Raw genomic sequence first — 18,662 nt, 5'->3', positions numbered from 1 at the left:
TGAATAATAAAGGAGAGCGCAGCAGCAAACTTTCCTTAGTGGAGCGCCCAGTTCAGAAATGAGTTTTGTTGCTAGAAGCAGTTTAAGCACAATGTAGTTATGAACTGTGATATAGTTTCCTGTGTGGTATAGTGTCAATGTTTGAAGGGTTATTTTTCCACGTGGAAATTATGTGTTTAAGGCTTCCCTGTTGTAAAACTCTATAATTCGGCGGAAGTGTAAATAACCCAATGAAAGGTTTATTATTACCTGATTAATATTTCTGAAATATGTGTTTTTATATTAGCTTTTATTTTGGTAAAAGCGAACGATAGTCTGTTCACATTTCCCGACTATGGCATTGTCAGTGAGGGTACAGTTCTCAACAGACAGTGGAGTTGCGAACGCGTAATGTTTAACAGCTTTAACGAGTTTAATGGAGCCGTAATGAGGCACAAGCTCTTACTGTGGTCGTAGTTTTTGTGTTTATTCAATGTGTACTATGTGAAAGGAAGAAAATAAACTGCAAACTTCACCAGCCGTCAAGATCATTGCCATTACATATTACGGGAATCTGTACAGTCTGACCAATCAAAACTGAAAACCACATCCTCTCGACCAATAAGGTGTGTGCTGTGCTTCAAGTGACATTTAATAGGTCAAACTGTGTTCGCCGGCCCTCGGGAGCTTGGCATTGCTCTCACCCTCTCAGAGTGGTTCGTCCGTTGGCGGTCTGAGCGCTTCTAAAATTGTCCGTCGTTGTTTTGGTCGAAGTTTTGAATTTCGACCATGAGGGAAATCGTATACATGCAGGCAGGCCAGTGTGGAAACCAAATTGGTGCTAAGGTGGGGATATTTTTTGTTTGAAAGTGAGGTCTCAGCACACAGAAAAGACGGGCGGGAGATAAATTAGCTAATGATAGCCTGCCTCGGTGGACGTACGGCCGACTGGTTTGAGTCGCCGGGGTAAATCACGCTAGTTAGTCATCTAATTTAACGCACAATGTTTCTGTTTTTTCTCTCATTGTAGTTCTGGGAGGTGATAAGTGACGAACATGGCATCGACCCGACTGGGACATATCACGGAGACAGTGACCTGCAGCTGGAACGAATCAACGTCTATTACAACGAGCTAGCGGGTTAGCCTTAATATCATTTTGCTAAAGATTCCGAGCTACACAGTTAGGTTATCTAACAAATTTCTAATGGAGCCAAAGTAATTCAACACCAGTCGGAAAACTTGTTAGTACCCTAGCTATCCAGCAGGGGGCCCTTATCCCACTGCAAGACTCTTAGAAATGAGTCTTGAAGTCAGTCGACCCTTCCTAGCTACCGTCGCCCTGTTTCCCTGTTTCCATGACACAACAAACCTCCGGCTAACGGAAATGTCCCAAACAAATATCCAGTTAGTTTAACTTACGGTAATATTGTGTATAAGCGACTCGTGGATCAGCGGTTAGGGTGTCGGACCCGTAACCGGTGGATCGCTGGTTCGAAATAAGACACTGTATTGTCATTAAATGATATGTAACAGGAGAGCTATACGAGGCATTAGAGTTTACAGTGGTCGTTTGTGACCAAAGATCAAATTCATCACTTTTGTATGGACCTTTGTATGGGAGCCCATGTAGATATAACCCCAATAAGAAGTAGTCACTGCTGCTTATAAAAAACAATGGCCAAAATGGCCATGATTTTTTTGCTTTGTTCACTCAGCAATTCAAAAGTATGTCGTTTGTATAAGAAAAAGGAGAAAGATGAGCAGGTTATTGTTTGAGTAATTGTTTAAGCAACTGTGTTTTCATTTCCAGGCGGGAAGTATGTCCCTCGTGCAGTGCTGGTGGACTTGGAGCCAGGCACAATGGACTCCGTGAGATCTGGTCCCATTGGACAAGTGTTTCGACCGGACAGCTTTGTCTTTGGTGCGAATTTTAAATGCGATCATAAGATGTGTGTTTTACATTGGGTTGATGAAATTGCATTGCTGTGAATAAGCATCTAGAGTCAGTCTTATTTTAAAGTTGAATATCCAAAAAGCGAGGTACTGGTTGTATCGGAGCCAGTCTCTTTCAGTGCTTTCACTGCTCTCTGCAAGGAACCTTTCTTTTACTTTGCATGTCAAGTAGATATGGATTCAGGTGGTTTTAATTTCTGCATTTGCATGTTACACAGGCCGGAGCGGAGCAGGTAGCAACTGGGCTAAAGGCCACTACACCGAGGGAGCTGAGCTGGTGGACTCGGTCCTGGATGTGGTGAGGAAAGAGGCAGAGAGCTGCGACTGCCTCCAGGGCTTCCAGCTCACGCACTCCCTGGGAGGAGGCACCGGCTCTGGCATGGGCACGCTGCTCATCGGCAAAATCCGAGAGGAGTACCCAGACCGCATCATGAACACGTTCAGCGTGGTGCCTTCACCCAAGGTTCGCTTAATACACAAGAATATTTTATCGTTAAATATTTGTCCCTCAGCTTGGTCCTCTGGGCTTCATTGCTGTTTCCTGTTCCTCCCGTCGTCTGCGCTTTCCCTCCGCTTTCCCGCTCCAGGTGTCGGACACAGTGGTGGAGCCATACAATGCTACCCTCTCCGTCCACCAGCTGGTGGAGAATACAGATGAGACCTTCTGCATTGATAACGAGGCCCTGTATGACATCTGCTTTCGCACACTGAAGCTCACCACGCCCACCTATGGTGACCTCAACCACCTGGTCTCAGCCACCATGAGCGGGGTGACTGCCTGCCTGCGGTTCCCTGGCCAGCTCAATCCTGATTTGAGGAAACTGGCTGTTAACATGGTGCCCTTTCCCAGGCTGCACTTCTTCATTCCAGGGTTTGCCCCCCTGACCAGCCGCGGCAGCCAGCAGTACAGGTGGACAGTCGGGAGCCTGATTTGTTTAAACTGTCAGTCGTCAAGTTTTATTTTGACGCGTTTGAAATAAATCCTGACTCAAGTGTCTGTCTGTTTTTTTTAGGGCGTTGACGGTTCCTGAACTCACCCAGCAGATGTTCGACGCCAAGAACATGATGGCAGCTTGTGACCCGCGGCGCGGGCGTTACCTTACAGCCGCCGCCATCTTCAGAGGCCGCGTGTCCATGAAGGAGGTGGACGAGCAGATGCTGAACGTGCGGAACAAAAACAGCAGCTACTTTGTGGATTGGATCCCCAACAACGTGAAGACAGCCGTCTGCGACATCCCTCCCCGCGGCCTCAAGATTGCTTCCACCTTCATTGGCAACAGCACAGCCATTCAAGAGCTGTTCAGGCGCATCTCTGAGCAGTTCACCGCCATGTTCCGCCGCAAGGCCTTCCTCCACTGGTGAGTAAAAGAAGAGTGCCGTCGGGACAGCGGTGTGAAGTCCACGTATTTCTGCTGGACTGGCACAACACCAAACGTTTAGCCACGAGAGTTTGGCTTGTTTGTCAAAACGCATGCAATGAAATAATGATGTGTTTCAGGTACACGGGCGAGGGCATGGATGAGATGGAGTTCACAGAGGCTGAGAGCAACATGAACGACCTGGTGTCCGAGTACCAGCAGTACCAGGACGCCACGGCCGAGGAAGAGGGCGAGTTTGAGGAGGAGGGCGAAGAGGACATGGCCTAGACACCTGCTGTAACCTATTTTTTTGTTGGTTGTTGCCCATTGTGATATTAAAACTCTTCACATTAAAGACGTTATGATAGGTTTCTCTTATTAATGCAAAATAATAACAAGAGAGGCACAGTTATGTTATGTCTTTTTAATGCCTGTAAACAAACATTCCATTTCAATTCTCCCCCTGCAAAATACATCAGCCTCCTTTACAGTTATATTTCAGCCAGCTGTGATACATAAACAATGGATTAAAATAAAGCTACATTTAGTAAAATTACCAAAGTGTGATCAATATTACACAGTTTGTTTTGACAGAAACGGTTTCACAGAAGTTTAACAATATCAAAGCAGTGGAAAGCTTAAATCCACATTGATGTAAAATAGCTGGACAAATGCAGGAAATCAGAAGTGCATAGAATGTCTCGTCCTTAACAAGTCCCGCTTTACTCAAGTGTCAACAAATGAAGGAAGAATCCACCCTTCACTCTTCCAACAGAGGTGGAGGAGAGAGTTTAAGTTGGAAATTCTCTGTTCCCGATTGAGCTGTAATTAGAAGTCCTGTCTTCTCACTGCTGTTGCTGTGGGACAGTTCTGAAAGGATGGACAACTGGAAGAAGGAAAGAGAGAGGGAGAAAACAGAGCAATTAGAAAAGGTGATGCATCACATTTATTTGCCTCTCTCTCTCTCTCTCTCACACACACACACACACACACACAAACACCCACAGGATAAAGCTGGGTGTTTGGTTGCAGTTTCCAGTTCTGATTCAGGGTTACAATCTGTGTTTCCAGGTCTGGATCTTAGTGTTCATATTTTAAAAGTATGTAAGTATACATAAGTAAACTATATATAAAAAAAAGAAACAGGTTGTTTTGCTGTCATTCAAGAAATATCAATGTTCTAACTGGAAAACTGCTGTAGAGTTGTGCAGGGGTGCCGCAGACAGAAGCAGTATTCATACCCTGGATGGTCCTCGGTATAAACAACGTAGCTGATCCCAGGACTGTTCCTGCTGAAGGTCCAGTGTTGCCTCAACAAACACCTGGGCCACAACAAAGATCAAGAACAAATGTAGTCAAAGCACAACAGGTCTAGCTGTAAGTTATGACAGTGTGACAAACTGTGACAGCAGGTCTATGACAACAGGTTTGGTTTTAGATGGACATATGATGGCAATAACCTCCTTGTGCCTCACGCTTGTTGATTTTTAAAACATGGACAGTGACTATAGTTGGATCAGGTTCATATTTGGTTCTTGGTCAGGGCACACAATAACCACATAACCAATCTGCTTTCTTACATCTCGGGTCCTGTTTTCAAAACCTTCTATAGAACTTTTCATGGCACCAATCAGGGTGATTTAGATGTTTCAAAATTTTACTTGAGTAAATAAGACCCGGGTTGTTATTAAGTGGAATTATCTTTCAAGGTTTCAGAATGAAAGACTCACATAGAAAACACATTGTAGCAGAAAGATCTCCAGCAGACCAGAGAAAAACGGTTTGTGGGGTCTGATAAAACCTTACCTTCTTTCTGTCGGCCTCTGCTCCTGCATCACGATGCACTGAAGAAACACGAGTCTGAGACAGCGAGAAGGAGAGAGCCGTGTCAGTAGCACTCATCATCCGTTAATCTTTTTAGATTAAAAACAGCACAGAGCACATGCTGATGGAGCACCAACCTCTCAGGTCACAACAATCACTGATCTCATAGCTGTGAAACATCGGAACCAATCATAAAGGAGCATCGCAGCAGTGACAGCAAATCATATTGACAGAGAGTGGCTTTAGAGCTGCGTCCATGTTTGAGGGAGAGTCCCATCACATCATTCTGCTCAAGTTGAAGGTTTGACTTTCCATTATAAATGTACCACATTTTCTCAAACACTCTCAAACTCATTAAGCATTTCAAGAAGAAAACCTGAAATCAGTGGAATGAAGGCCCAAATACACAGCCCTGATAAATCTGTCTCCCACCCAAACATGAAAGATAACAAGTTGTGTGTGGGCATTGTGCAGCACTCCTCAAATCGTAGCCTGCAGACTTTACATATCTGTATTGTTGCCTTTATGTGGCTTCAGGGATTTAATGAACTCATGGAGGAGTTCTTTGTACGCTATAAAAAAAAGCTGTGGATAGCAGATACTGTAAAAATCACATACTAATTTGTGATCAGACTGATACACAAACTTGCTGGGGGTTTTTTCCACATTTTTTTTTCCTTTTGAAGGTTGGGTAGTGTTTGATTCATTTGATCCAAGTTTTTAGCATGTTCCTGTCGAGGGAATCACCAGTTAGCTGACTGTTTTTGCCTGAAACGGATGTGGATATGAGTGGAATTTGAGGATTTACTTCCCACCAAAACACCAACTTGTTAAGAGCTGCTTCACAGTTGATTACCGATGTCATTACACACATTACATATGACACAGTGTACATAAATTTATTTTCTTTGTTCAGTCAGTAGTTTCAAGCCTCGTCCACAGTGTAGGTTAAACGATAAACAGAAATCAGTGACATAATTACAATGACCAGAGACTGTATACAAACTGACATCATTGAAATAAATCGGATTGGGATCTAACAGGAACTGAGTGTTTCTGTGACTTCCTGTAAAGACTGAAGGCCATTAGAAACCATCCGACTTTTAGCATTTTGTCTGGGCCCCCAGTGCTGCTGCTGCCTGTTCTTGAGTGCTTTCCAGGTGAGGCACAAATTTCAAACAAGCCTGTCATTTCCATTCAGAGCAGCAGGGCGGCAGTAGAAGCAGGAGTGAACATCGAGTTAAGTCTGTCTGATAAAATATGAACCTCTTATGATGATGATGATTAGTAGTAGTAGTAGCACGGACGTGGGGGGACACACAGGGGACATGTCCCCTGCACTTTTTCAAAAGGCCGTTTTGGTCCCCTGCCGCCCCTTACCGTCCAAAAACAATGTTACGCTATTCTATAGTAAACAGAGAGCCGTCAAGCACTAGGACCAAGCGGAAAACGGCCGCTCAAGCTGAAGCCTGTTTCCCTTAGTTTAGACCGCCCACAAGCTCCTCGATTGGCTCTGCCGTTTCTTGTGTGATTGGCCGTCCCTGCTGTCACTCCACCTTGTTGCTTGCACACCGGTCTGCTGGTCTGCGCTCAGGAGTCCTTGTTAATCTGTTTGTTAATCTGCCTGGCCTGGGTCACGTCAGCCAGAAGGATTGTAATATCACAGGTTTTATTTACATTAACGTTTGAATCGGTGTCCATGTGCGTGTGTGTGTGTGTGTGTGTGTGTGTATGTGTGTTTGGTAATTAGGCGCAGCAAGGATGTCTGAAAAAACAAAGTGGACGTAAGAGACTAAGAGACAAGATACTTGCGTCGTTAAATCAAAATTTGGTGCTCGACGAGGACACTTTAGCCAGGAGCAAGTGGAGACCAGTCCTCATGCTCAAACCTATCATAAACCAACCAACCAACCAGAGTACTCGCCAATCAGAGGCAGCGCATAGAAGGTTATGACTTTGCAAGAATTGTATGTCATAAACTTAATAATTATATTGGGAAATATCACATACACAAAGCCAAAGTTAGTCACTCAAACCCCTATTTTATTGCATTTGTAAAGGAAACAGAACAGTATATGGAAAGTATCTGTGAATCTAACAACAAGAAAGTTATGAAAACATATCACTTGTGCTCTACATTTTCTGCATTTATTTAAGTAGCCTACCCCCTGGCTGACGTTCTGTTGTTTGTATGTATGTTCATTATAATAACTGCCTTGTACTGAATATTTCAATTAAAAAAAAAAAAAAAAAAAAAAAGGTTATGACTTTGCAATCCTATGACAGAATTGACGGTTACCACTCTACGCGCTTTTTGACGACGTCATACGCCAGAGACCCAAACAAACATTTACCTATAGCTAGCTAAATGGTGTTATTTGTCATGAACGGCTCTTGTGTGAGGCTGAATGTATTATTTTAAGGATGACAATGATTTCACTGAGCTATATTCTACTGTGCGGACAGTTCCTATTGCTGTTTACGGTGATTCTGTTACAATGTCTGGAAGGAATTCACTCACAAAACTCATCGACGACGGAGACTCCTGCTGCTTCCTCTGCTCAGGGACCAACAGTGCTCCCTTCCAGCGAGCAGAATTTGCTCGACGTGATGAAATATGATATACCGGTTGAAAGTACGAATTATACAGAAATGTATGAGTACAGACCCCCATCACCAGTTGTCCTATGCAGCTATCTGTAAGTAACGTATGTGTAATTCTTAAAAGAATGCTATTGTTAGCACGTTAGCTAATGCTAACTACATGCAGCTGCTGGTTCGCACATCACTAGTCTATGACTCGAAGCAGACTTTCTTTTAAAAACAAAACTTTATCATTCCATATAGTACTTTAAAATACGTGTAATGAAATAAGGCTAACCAAAATGAAGTATCTTTCACTTTCTTCCACGGTGAACAGCTGTGAGCCTTTGTGGACAGAATTGAATGAAGTTTGACTTCTAAGTGTTTTGTACGTACTGGAAGTAACTGAATACAGTTGGTTGTTGTAAGCTACTGTTTTTTGCAGCAGTGGCATACTACATTCCTCACTCTCTGTCTTTTGTAACATGTGATAAGACCGGAGGAGTTCATCTACTGTCAAGACCCTGTAGATCATGCAGGCAACCACAGTGCCCTTCTGGAGATGGGCCATGGTTGTGTTGGGGTAAGTTTTATTTTATTTTGTTTTTGAGAACATTTTATGTTGTTAATCACTCAACACTCAGCCTTAATTTATTGTGTTTATTTTTAGTGGGGTGGCCAGACTCAGAAAGAGGTGAACCACACACCGGTTATCTGCACTGCACTCGATGATATAGAGTGTGCCGGACCCAGAGAGTTCCTCAGAGGAAACGTACCCTGCATCAAGTAAGGGATACTGGATAATCTGCAGGACATATAACTGTAGAAATCTACATGTGCCAGAAATTATCACACCAAAGCTGACGAAAAAATATGGCTATCTAACAAGTTAATTATCAAGGAGCTTTATTGTCATTTCACACATGTAAAGACATGAGGTGGAACGAAATTCGTTTCCCTGGTCCCGGTATAAGCCCAATAACTACAGTTACTAATGCTGTAACTATATAAACAACACTATATGAATATAAAATAACCAGAATAAAAGATATATCCAGTGAACAGGGACCAGAGGGCAACAATATTTACAGCAGTATTGCAGAATTGTGCAAATTAAGGAATAGTGCAAATGAGACAAGTAGTGCATAGTTCTGTGCAAAATGGCTGCATTGTGCAATGTTCATGGGTGGTTGTCAGGGAAGGGAGAGGGAGGGTGACGTGTGTGTATGTGTGGGTTCGGTGTAAGATATGGGGTAGCAGCAGGGACTACAGAGGTCCTCCAGAGTCCAACAGTCTCACAGCTTCTGGGAAGAAGCTGTTCCTCAGTCTTAATGCTCCACAGCCTCCTGCCTGAGGGGAGAGGGGCAAACAGTTTGTGTGAGTGGTAGGTGGGGTCCTGCATCTGGAAGTGTAAATGTCTGTGGTGGTGGATAGACTGTGTCCCACAGTCTTCTGTGGAGCTTTCACCACCCTCTGCAGAGCCTTCTTCTCTGCCGCAGAGCAGCTGCCGTGCCACATGGTGATGCAGGAGCACAGGAAGCTCTCCACCACACATCTGTAGAATGATGTCAGGACTGAGCTCCCCAGTCATTATCTCAAGGCAGTTATAATATAGAGCCTGTTTAGTTTCCACTCTTTACCAGACCTGACTGAGACCCTACATTACAACATGAGTAAGCATTTGGCAGCATGAGTGAGAGAACACATAATCGTATTTATTTATTCAATGCCTATTAGCTTAATCTACATCTGACTTTTTGAATTTTTTATATTAGTTTTTATTTAAATCTTTAAGAAACAAAAAAGAGAACAGGTATGTGAAAAGGGGAAGTTGCTCAGTCTGGTGGTCAGTCTGTAGGTTTATGTATGTGTCTGGGATGGTGTGACATAAATCAGTCCACACAGTGCAGACCTCTGCCCTTGTTAAAGTGTCACCTCCACAATCAGGTTTATCCCGGGTGGAGTTATGTAAGAGTAGGCACCGTGTGGCCAGGTGGTGCTGCTAGAAGAAAGGTCATGAGTTCACTGGAGCCAGTGAGCTATTTGTTCAGTTGTTATGTTTGTATGAGAAAGGGGTCAGGATTTGCACTCATTAGAAAATAGAAAGTTGGAGCAGATGTTTGCACCAGTGGAAAAGCCATCAATAGCTTTCTTTCTTTTGGGTGCACAATGTGATTCAGCAGTCTAACCATTAGCTTTCGAGACAGATGTACAAAGAAATGGACAAGCAGGTTATTACACAACCTTTGCACTTTGGTAGTGATAATACTATGAGTGAATATTGTAACGTTTGAGCTGAGTGATCCCAGTCTGTCACACCTGCTGTGGATATATTGGGTCATGAACCATATTACTATAATGTGAAATGTGTGTTTGAATCAGGAAAAGGTGTGCAGAGCATGGATACGTTAAGGAATATGACTCATTTACACGGTCATAGTGAGATTCTGCTCTTACGGAGCAGACGTAGTGTTTCACTACAGTTTCAATGTTTACAGCAGCAGAACATGCCTCAGACATGAAAAAATCTATATCAGGTTAAGGACGGTGTTTTGTGGTGCTCACTCTCACTTTATCTTTCTTTCTTTCTCTCTGTCACCCTCTCCTCCTCCCCTCGTCCAGAGAGAGAGAGAGAGAGAGTGAGAGAAACAGAATTCACAACATCATCTTTGCCGTGGCAATTAAAGACAAACTCCATGTCGAAAGATCGAGCCTGTGGTCACGCACACGTGTGTGAGCCGCAGCCATCACACCCTGCTCACACATCAGTGTTTGAGCCTCAAGAAGTCATGTCGAGATCAGCTTTTGTCCTTGTTATGTGAAACGTGAAACATTTCATGTTATAACAAGATAAATAATATATTGTTATAATAAGAAGAATGTCACAAAGTTTGTAATAATGTCAAGTCAAGTCAAGTCAACTTTATTTGTATAGCCCATTTTTACAAGCAGTTTGTCTCAAAGGGCTTAACATAACATCAGCAACATCCTCTGCCCTTCGACCCTCACATCGACTAAGGAAAAAACTCCCAAAAAAACCTTTAACAGGAAAAAATGGAAGAAACCTCAGGGTGAGCAACAGAGGAGGGATCCCTCACCCAGGACGGGCAGACGTGCAATGGATGTTGTACAGGCAGGAAAGCAATTTGCAACATGAGAAATGACATTACTAAAAAGATAAGCAAAACAAAATCTCAACTGTTTAGTTTCACTTTTTGCTACCACCTCAATATGATTTTAACATTTCACAAGTTATAGGAAATTTATAGTATTGAAAATTATAATGAACTGCTGTAACATTCATGTATTCTTTTTTTATGTGATGTTGAGAATCACTATCCTATCAGTTCGATTTCGGCCCGTAGGGAGAACCACCCCGCCCATAGTCGGTACATAGAGGAATGACAGGCAGATGTCAACAATACACATTGGGTTGGTCATAGAGCCGGCTACAGTTCAACTTGAAGATCTGGATGGAGAGATACCTGCAGAAAGATACAGAGAGAGAGAGAGAGAGAGAGAGAGAGAGGGAGAGACACCAGACTACGAGGAGCACTGGACACACAGTTAGTGACATAAAATAATGAACTGCATGTTAATCTGACGAGGGGAGAGGATAGAAGAGGAAAAGGAGGAGGGAAAACTGCTTGGTGGATCATGTTTGTGTCCCCCGGCAGCATAGGCCTATAGCAGCTTAGCTAAGATAGAGATTTAAAGATTAACAGTTAGTCAGACCTATTCTACCTGTGGCTATATATCATGAGGTGGGTGAAACTATGCCTACCAGCCCTACACACTTTATTTGGTGCTAACTATATGCTTTACTAAACAGAAAGGTTTTAAGTTTAGTCTTAAAAGTGGAGGTGGTGTCTGCCTGTCGAACCCAGATTGGCAACTGGTTCCACAGCAGGGGTGCCTGATAGCTAAAGGCTCGTCCTCCCGTTCTACTTTTATAAATTCTGGGAACTGTAAGTAAACCTGCACTCTGTGATCTGAGTGTTCTATTGGGAATATATGGGACTATTAGATCCTGCAGGTATGATGGGGCGAGTCCATTTAGGGCCTTATATGTAAGGAGAATTTTAAAGTCTATTCTGAATTTTACCGAAAGCCAGTGAAGAGAAGCTAAGATGGGGGAGATATGATCCCTTTTACTGATTCCTGTTAAAACTCTAGCTGCTGCATTTTGGATCAGCTGCAGGTTATTAATAGAATAATTTGGACATCCAGACAATAGTGAGTTGCAGTAGTCCAGCCTAGAAGTAACAAAAGCATGAACAAGTTTTTCAGCATCACTCTGAGAGAGGACACTCCTAATCTTAGCGATATTACGGAGGTGAAAGAAGGCGGTCTTAGAGGTCTGTTTAATGTGATGAATAAATGACACATCTTGATCAAAGATAACGCCGAGGTTCCTTGCAGTCGTACTGGAGGCCAAAGTAATGCCGTCCAGAGAGAGAATATTATCAGCTATTCTATTTCTAAGGTGTTTGGGGCCTAGAACAATGATCTCAGTTTTGTCTGAGTTTAATAATAAAAAATTGGAGGTCATCCAGTCCTTTATGTCCTTAAGACATGCCTGGAGTCTGGCTAATGGCTCTGTTTCTTCAGGCTTTAAGGATAAGTACAGCTGAGTGTCATCAGCATAACAATGAAAGTTTATGCCATGTTTCTGAATAATATTTCCTAGAGGGAGCATGTATAAGATGTGAAAACATCTTGTTGTAACAATAAACCCTTTACAGTATAACATGATATTGATACACAAAAATAAATTTTTTTAAAAAATGTATAAATTTAAAATTTATAGCAATTAAAGCTCCCTCGTGAGTAATTTAACACTACACCTTAAATCCATAAGATGTTTTGAATTATTCACAGTTAGCTTTTTTAAATTTCATATCAAGCTGATCTTTCCTCTAATTTTTAACTTTATGCTATTTACTATAATTTGTCTGTCTTCTATTTTTTTGTAGATTTTTTTTATGCACCGTCCAGTAATTGGGGAAATACAAGAACACAGACACATCTGACACTTAATCAATAAATGTGTGATATTAGTTAAGTTGAATTAGTTGAAATGCATGGGAATTCGGTGAAGACAGTGTCAGAGGCTGAATGCAGCATGCGCTGACAAGGCTGAGACATGATGATGCATACGCGCACTAAAAAAATCTGACATGCTGTGTTCACTGTCAGATGTTTCTATGCATACCACCTGCACTGTAGCTGTACTTGCAGACCTGCAAATCAATTCATACTGAAAATAAGCCGGTTAATTCAGATGAAAATCGTTGGTGTCAGGATTTCACCACTAGGGGGCAATGTTTACAAACGTATTGAACCACCTCTTCACTTTTTATCTGCAGTGTTCTCAGTACATCATGTCCCCTCAGCAGCTCTCTGCATTTATCAACACATGAGTTTTAACTGCATGGAGATTAGAGACATGCCGTGGCTGGACACAGTGAAAGCAGCACCTATTCTAAGACACTACTGCAATCTAGTACTTACTACCTTTGGGAAGCTTACAGTGTTGAGTGTCTGTTCAGATTGTGTCCTGTGATGTGGAGCACAACAGGTGTTGTGGATTGTTCCAACATATCATTTGAATAATTTCATTGTTTCTGCTTCAACATTGGCATATTTATTTGGTACCTTATTAAGCTTAACCCTGGAAATGTGCAGGTTCACATAATAATAATGAATGTGCATGGTTTATTTTCTTTGCCCAGTTGTTCATATTTCACTGCATTGTACATTCCTCTTGTACTTAATGCTGTTGCTTCTCCGCAGATACACCGGACACTATTTCATCACCACACTGCTGTACTCCTTCTTCCTGGGTTGTTTTGGGGTTGATCGTTTCTGCCTGGGTCACACAGGAACTGCGGTTGGGAAGCTGCTCACCCTGGGAGGGCTGGGAATCTGGTGGTTCGTGGACTTGATCCTCCTCATCACTGGTGGCCTGATGCCCAGCGATTACAGCAATTGGTGCACCTACTACTGACAGTGGCGACAGAGTGTGACTAAGGCCACTTCTCGCTCAGATATTATCAGTTAAATATTGAGAACTCCAGGGAATGGCCCTCCCGTGGATATGAATCTGTGAGTCGGGTTGTTCTAAGAGGATTTACTGTGCAAAGCAGTGTCCAGGGACCTCCTGTGGACTCCTGCAGGGTTCCCACGGCTCCAGAGAAAAATAATTTGATTGTTTTCTAATCTTATTTACCTGAAATTTATCACTTTGAGAATGCGTAAGAATGACTCACAGCTTTCGCCTGAACAACTGAGATAATAGTATGACTTAGCAGTAATTTGTCTATTAATGTCCTTTTTTGCACCTGTCATTCAGATTATATGTTCTGGACCAAGAAAAAAAGTGTTACCATGGTTACCATGCAATTTCTTGAATATCAGTAGGCGGTTTAATGGTCTACTTCTTGAATTCCTGCTCAAGTCATAAACATAACATCCGAGAGACCCTCCTAGACCTCTTAAACCACTTTGGGTGCAGACTCTGGAGCAGTCAATTCGTGGCATGAAGGCAAAATAAGCCAACTTCATCATCTTGTGATAGTAAATTTGCGATTGGGAATAAAAACAAGGTACATGGCACCCACTTTATTCTCCCTTTCTGCTTGTTTGTATGTAATATCAAAGCTCCACTGTCTAGATTTGAATTAGTTGTCGGCTACTTTATGAGCTCTTTGTGACATCAAACACATAGAGCAGTTATCATTTTTCATATAGTTCTCTTTGTGGGTCCATGTAGCAATAATCACACAAGACGGCAGCATCAAAAATGTCCAATCAATGCTTACAGTTATTGGTTCATTTAGAATTAATTCACAAGTCAGCGTGACCATGAACCAGAACAAAGAGGCGACAGCACGTCTTTGTTTTCTTGCTGAATGAACTGAATTGCAGGTATGAAAGTGAGCTGAAATCCTTCAAAATGTACTGACGGTGAAAAGTAAAGCACATCAGGATGTGTTGCTCCAATCTGAGAATTAGCCCTCATTTCCTGGAAAGTTTAAGGATGTAATGAATGTCTGGCGTAAAACTGTGAGCAGAACAGAAATCAGAATTCGGTCTCAGTGTTCAGTGGAATCTGTGTTTTCTTGATCTCCAGACACATACTGTAGAGTGATGCAGCCTAGTTGACAGTCACTGCTCATACATAATATTTCATACAAACCAAGAGTCCTCTAAGCAGTCTTAGAAATATCCTACAATTTCCTGAGTGCAACTTCCTATACATTATCCTGCAGTTACCATCATAGCCTTCGTTCTTCAAATTAGCAAACAGCACAGCTGTGACCCCTTACTGTCTGCTTCCACTGGAGGCGTCCTGACTTTGCTTTCTCTGCTGTATTAATGTGTGCCAAGACTCCTCAGACCGATTAACAGTACTGTCTCAAGCAAGTAGAAACTCAAAACTCAAGATGACTCATGTTTCATGTTTCACGTGTTGACAAAGTGATGATTTAATGGTTATCGTCTTGAGGAAGATTTTGAAATCGGCTCTCATGCTAATTTAAAAAAAATGAATTTTGATCTTCACTGACTCTCCCTTGCTGGGCTTAGATCTGACATTAAATATTCAAGTCTTCATCTTCCACTTTGTTCACTTTCTCATCTTTACCCCAATTGAAGGTTTATGTGCTCTTTCACAGATCAGGCAGGTTTAATTACCTAAGAATCAATAAAATCCTTTTAGGTCGTAAGAATTGATCGTCAGCATGGCTAACCTTTCTCATCCAGCAGCAATTTACTTCCAGTTGGCTCAACGTCTTTTGAAGGAGGAAACATTCAGAAACTGCTGTACATACTGCAGATTTCCACGTAATTCACAATATGGTAATTCATATGTTTACTTTCATCCCTGTGTAAAGAACATGTACAGAGTTGTTCACACATTAAGTCATTCTGTTATTCTGAGTGTAATTTATTGCTCTATTTAATTTTCAAACCTAAGTCCAGCTCTGCAGAATTGCGTTAGTATAAAAACTGAAACAGTGTGTTTGTGCCTCTTTGGAAACCTTAATTTTCTGGAGCCTCTTGGCCTTGTAATATAATGTTTGTGTATATATAATGTTGATCTGACCAACAGAAGCTTTTATACTGTATTCTTTAACTTCAGTGCTCTCCACTATTTATTTGTTTGCATGGTGTGTTTTATGTGTAGAGTCAGACATGTTACTGGACATTTCTCTTGAGTCTTATGTTGATTTTCCTTTTCAAATGATCCCAGTAGGCTTGTTTCCCCTTATATCAAATGAAAACTCAAGAATAAAACATATTCCATTGGAGATTAAGTTGAGTACTCGATTAATGAAGGTTATACCAGATTGTTCTTCAGCTGGTAAGAAGGAATCCAAAGTGTCTTGTGCTGTCCACAGTTGTTCTGGCTCAATAAAAGATATCTGGCACACTGTGTTTTCCCGTTTCTCTCATTTGGTAACAAGCTTTGGTTGGCACAGGGTAGAATGTCAGTGAAAGACACCGTTGTCTTTACATGCTGCTCCTGGATATTGAGTCAGGGTACAAAATTTGATTGAGCAACAGTGACAAACATACGACCAAAAGTCAACACATCTGAGTAGAAATGTTGATTTTTGCATACAGGCGTCCTGCGTTTAAGTGTTTTTTTTTTAAGTGTCTTCTGATAGAAAAATAACAATCTTTCTCTTAAACATGAAAAGGAGAAATCATAAGATAAATAATAAACTATTCTTTAATTTAATACACTTGAAATACACTGTGTAATTGACATTAATGTGTGAGATCTCTTCTAGTAGTAGGGCTGCAACTAACTATTATTTTCATTATGGATTATATAGATATAATTATTTTCACTATTTAGTTTATGAAAGGTCAAACAAATTGTGCAAAATGCCCATCATACTTTGCCAAAGATCAAAGTGATGTCTTTAAGTTGCTTCTTTTGCCCAACCGGCAGACCAAAACCCAAAGACTCTTCATTTAAGCTCATACATGCATGACAAAGAAAGACAGCAAATTCCAACATTTAAGAAACTGCAATGAGCAAATGTTTGACAGTTTTGCTTTTGTTTTAATTCAAGCGTATGGAGGTGGAGAGAGAGAGTCAGTAACCATAACCTAATTAAAGAACTATTACACTTAATAACCAGATAAACTGATAAACCAAACATCACTGCTGAGTTATTTACACTATATTATCATATGTGTATTATTAACACCAAATCAGTATTTCATTTTTAATATCGCGGTTACTGTCAGTACCAGTACATTGTGACACCTCGAGATGAGACTGAAGACTACATGTTTAAAAAAAAAAAGGTTGGGGTTGTGACTTTAGAAGGAAGTGATCTTAACAGAACTGTGTAACCCGTTCTTCATCTCTGTCAAGCGGCCCTTTCAGTACTGCAGGCACCAGGTTTTGACACGAATGTGACGCATGTGTATTCTTAAAAGCAGCAGACCATGACAAACGTTTTGAAATGTCATACCAGGAAAAGCGCTGGTTTAATTAATAGTTATTCCTTTTAATTCCTAACAGCTATGTTGTGTCTCGGCGAGCCAGTTTCAGGTCCTAGAACATAGCTTGGTACTGTTGCTGTGTTACTTGCATCTTTAATTTTACATAATATTTACCCTCTCATACATATTTTTTAAGGTTTGGGACATAACAAATGGAATTCAAAAACAGATCTATAAAATAACCCTTTATATCATATACCATAAATGTACAATTAATATACATGAACCTAATGAAACTTCACCGTTGGGATCAAGTTTCAAGTTTCAAGTTATTGTAGCTACAGATAATAACACCTGCCATGGGCAGACACAGATAGTTTTGGTTTATTTGAGATATCTATCTGGGAGATGTGTGTAACACATGTAAGGTGATCAAAACATTGAGAAATCAAATTTCGCTTCCCAAGTGAAGAAAATCTGCCTCAGTCACAGGGGAAACACTTGTTTGGTGTTGATATTTGGTAAGGAATTTGGCAGAAATATAATGGAGAAATTACTGAAATACAATAAATGACTAAACAGACATTATGCAAAATGAATATTTTGTTCCCTGTATCAACTAAATCATGCTTATTAGTATGATTCTGAGACAGCAACTTAAACATTTCAGTATTTCTAGGACACTACTCTCACAGAGCTGTTACCTTTCTGCATATCCTACTGTAGACAACACTATTATCTCCTCTAACAACCCTGTGGCTGTCACACGGTCGCCTGTCGTATTAGTCATGGACCTTTTTGCATCTAATTATATGTCAGACCATTCCCTTTTTTCTGTCACAGCACAGCGCTACTCTGATGGCAGCTAGATTCATATACAGATTGTTTCGGTTCTCCTAATACCATTACTGACACTGCTAAATTTGTTATGCTTTGTTCTGGTGTGAAAGTCTGTTCTTACACTGTTGTGACATTTTTGTGATTGAAACCTGCCCACAAACAAAACGGAATGGATAAACTTCTATAGCAATTCTACAGGTATTTATTATTCTAATCATCAAATCTCATGAGGTCCAGTAAGACTGATCACGCTCTCGTCTGTATACTTGGGGAGGCGCTTGAGCGGGTGGACAGCATTAAGTTCCTGGGCATCCACATCTCCTCTGACCTCTCCTGGTCAGTGAACACCTCACACCTGGTGAAAAAGGCCCAACAATGGCTCTTCTTTCTCAGGAAGTTGAAACGGACTGGACTGTCTTCTCAGCTGCTTGAGAACTTTTACAGGGCCACAATTGAAAGCATCCTGTGTCTCAGTGTGACCGTGTGGTACGGCAGTTGCACAGCACAGGACAGGAAGGACTTAGCCTGGGTGGTGAGGACAGCACAGGGGATTGTGGGCTGCAGTCTACCAGATCTGGACTCAGTTTACACTGCCCGAGTCCAGAAGAAGGCAAGACGCATTGCCACAGATCCCACCCACCCGGGCAACGAACTGT

General features: G+C 41.6%; 3 protein-coding genes across 6 annotated transcripts; 2 read left to right on the top strand and 1 right to left on the bottom strand.

The window, feature by feature from the left end:
- The first annotated feature begins 768 nt into the window (after positions 1-768).
- Positions 769-3,580, top strand: LOC124057688 (tubulin beta-4B chain-like). Of its 4 annotated transcripts, none has more exons than XM_046386173.1 (7): positions 769-825; positions 1,010-1,118; positions 1,791-1,901; positions 2,167-2,396; positions 2,521-2,843; positions 2,947-3,291; positions 3,432-3,580. In XM_046386173.1, exons 1-7 carry the CDS (start codon positions 769-771, stop codon positions 3,577-3,579), a joined length of 1,323 nt encoding a protein of 440 aa, XP_046242129.1. In that variant the 3' UTR covers position 3,580. The 4 variants fall into 4 exon arrangements, with proteins under 4 accessions (XP_046242129.1, XP_046242128.1, XP_046242127.1 ...); XM_046386172.1 differs by having other exon boundaries at positions 2,152-2,396; XM_046386171.1 differs by having other exon boundaries at positions 2,134-2,396.
- A 123-nt stretch (positions 3,581-3,703) lies between these two features.
- LOC124057711 (vacuolar protein sorting-associated protein 8 homolog) lies at positions 3,704-5,947 on the bottom strand. Its single transcript, XM_046386212.1, has 3 exons — positions 5,098-5,947; positions 4,533-4,613; positions 3,704-4,177 (listed from the first exon to the last, which is right to left on the bottom strand). The coding sequence occupies exons 1-3, from the start codon at positions 5,194-5,196 to the stop codon at positions 4,052-4,054; spliced, it is 306 nt and encodes a 101-aa protein (XP_046242168.1). The 5' UTR covers positions 5,197-5,947; the 3' UTR covers positions 3,704-4,051.
- A 1,447-nt stretch (positions 5,948-7,394) lies between these two features.
- On the top strand, positions 7,395-16,133 carry tm2d2 (TM2 domain containing 2). Its single transcript, XM_046386202.1, has 4 exons — positions 7,395-7,814; positions 8,194-8,281; positions 8,369-8,484; positions 13,495-16,133. Exons 1-4 carry the CDS (start codon positions 7,540-7,542, stop codon positions 13,706-13,708), a joined length of 693 nt encoding a protein of 230 aa, XP_046242158.1. The 5' UTR covers positions 7,395-7,539; the 3' UTR covers positions 13,709-16,133.
- The last annotated feature ends 2,529 nt before the right edge of the window (positions 16,134-18,662 follow it).

This window comes from Scatophagus argus, chromosome 4, assembly GCF_020382885.2.
Source record: "Scatophagus argus isolate fScaArg1 chromosome 4, fScaArg1.pri, whole genome shotgun sequence".
NCBI classification, from domain to species: Eukaryota; Metazoa; Chordata; class Actinopteri; family Scatophagidae; genus Scatophagus; species Scatophagus argus.
The sequence above is the reverse complement of the archived record's forward strand: the minus strand, read 5'-3'. Positions and strand labels throughout refer to the sequence as shown.

What these genes read in the sequence shown, in the direction of transcription:
- LOC124057711 (XM_046386212.1), bottom strand. Translation starts at nt 5,196, where the DNA reads ATGATGAGTGCTACTGACACGGCTCTCTCCTTCTCGCTGTCTCAGACT. An exon ending in CAGAGGCCGACAGAAAGAAG is followed by an intron (nt 4,614 to 5,097) that starts GTAAGGTTTTAT and finishes GTTGTGGCCCAG; the next exon opens with GTGTTTGTTGAGGCAACACT. An exon ending in TATACCGAGGACCATCCAGG is followed by an intron (nt 4,178 to 4,532) that starts GTATGAATACTG and finishes TCCTTCTTCCAG; the next exon opens with TTGTCCATCCTTTCAGAACT.
- LOC124057688 (XM_046386171.1), top strand. Translation starts at nt 769, where the DNA reads ATGAGGGAAATCGTATACATGCAGGCAGGCCAGTGTGGAAACCAAATT. An exon ending in CTATTACAACGAGCTAGCGG is followed by an intron (nt 1,119 to 1,790) that starts GTTAGCCTTAAT and finishes TTTCATTTCCAG; the next exon opens with GCGGGAAGTATGTCCCTCGT. An exon ending in CGCAAGGCCTTCCTCCACTG is followed by an intron (nt 3,292 to 3,431) that starts GTGAGTAAAAGA and finishes GATGTGTTTCAG; the next exon opens with GTACACGGGCGAGGGCATGG.
- tm2d2 (XM_046386202.1), top strand. Translation starts at nt 7,540, where the DNA reads ATGACAATGATTTCACTGAGCTATATTCTACTGTGCGGACAGTTCCTA. An exon ending in TGGGCCATGGTTGTGTTGGG is followed by an intron (nt 8,282 to 8,368) that starts GTAAGTTTTATT and finishes GTTTATTTTTAG; the next exon opens with TGGGGTGGCCAGACTCAGAA. An exon ending in GGAAACGTACCCTGCATCAA is followed by an intron (nt 8,485 to 13,494) that starts GTAAGGGATACT and finishes GCTTCTCCGCAG; the next exon opens with ATACACCGGACACTATTTCA.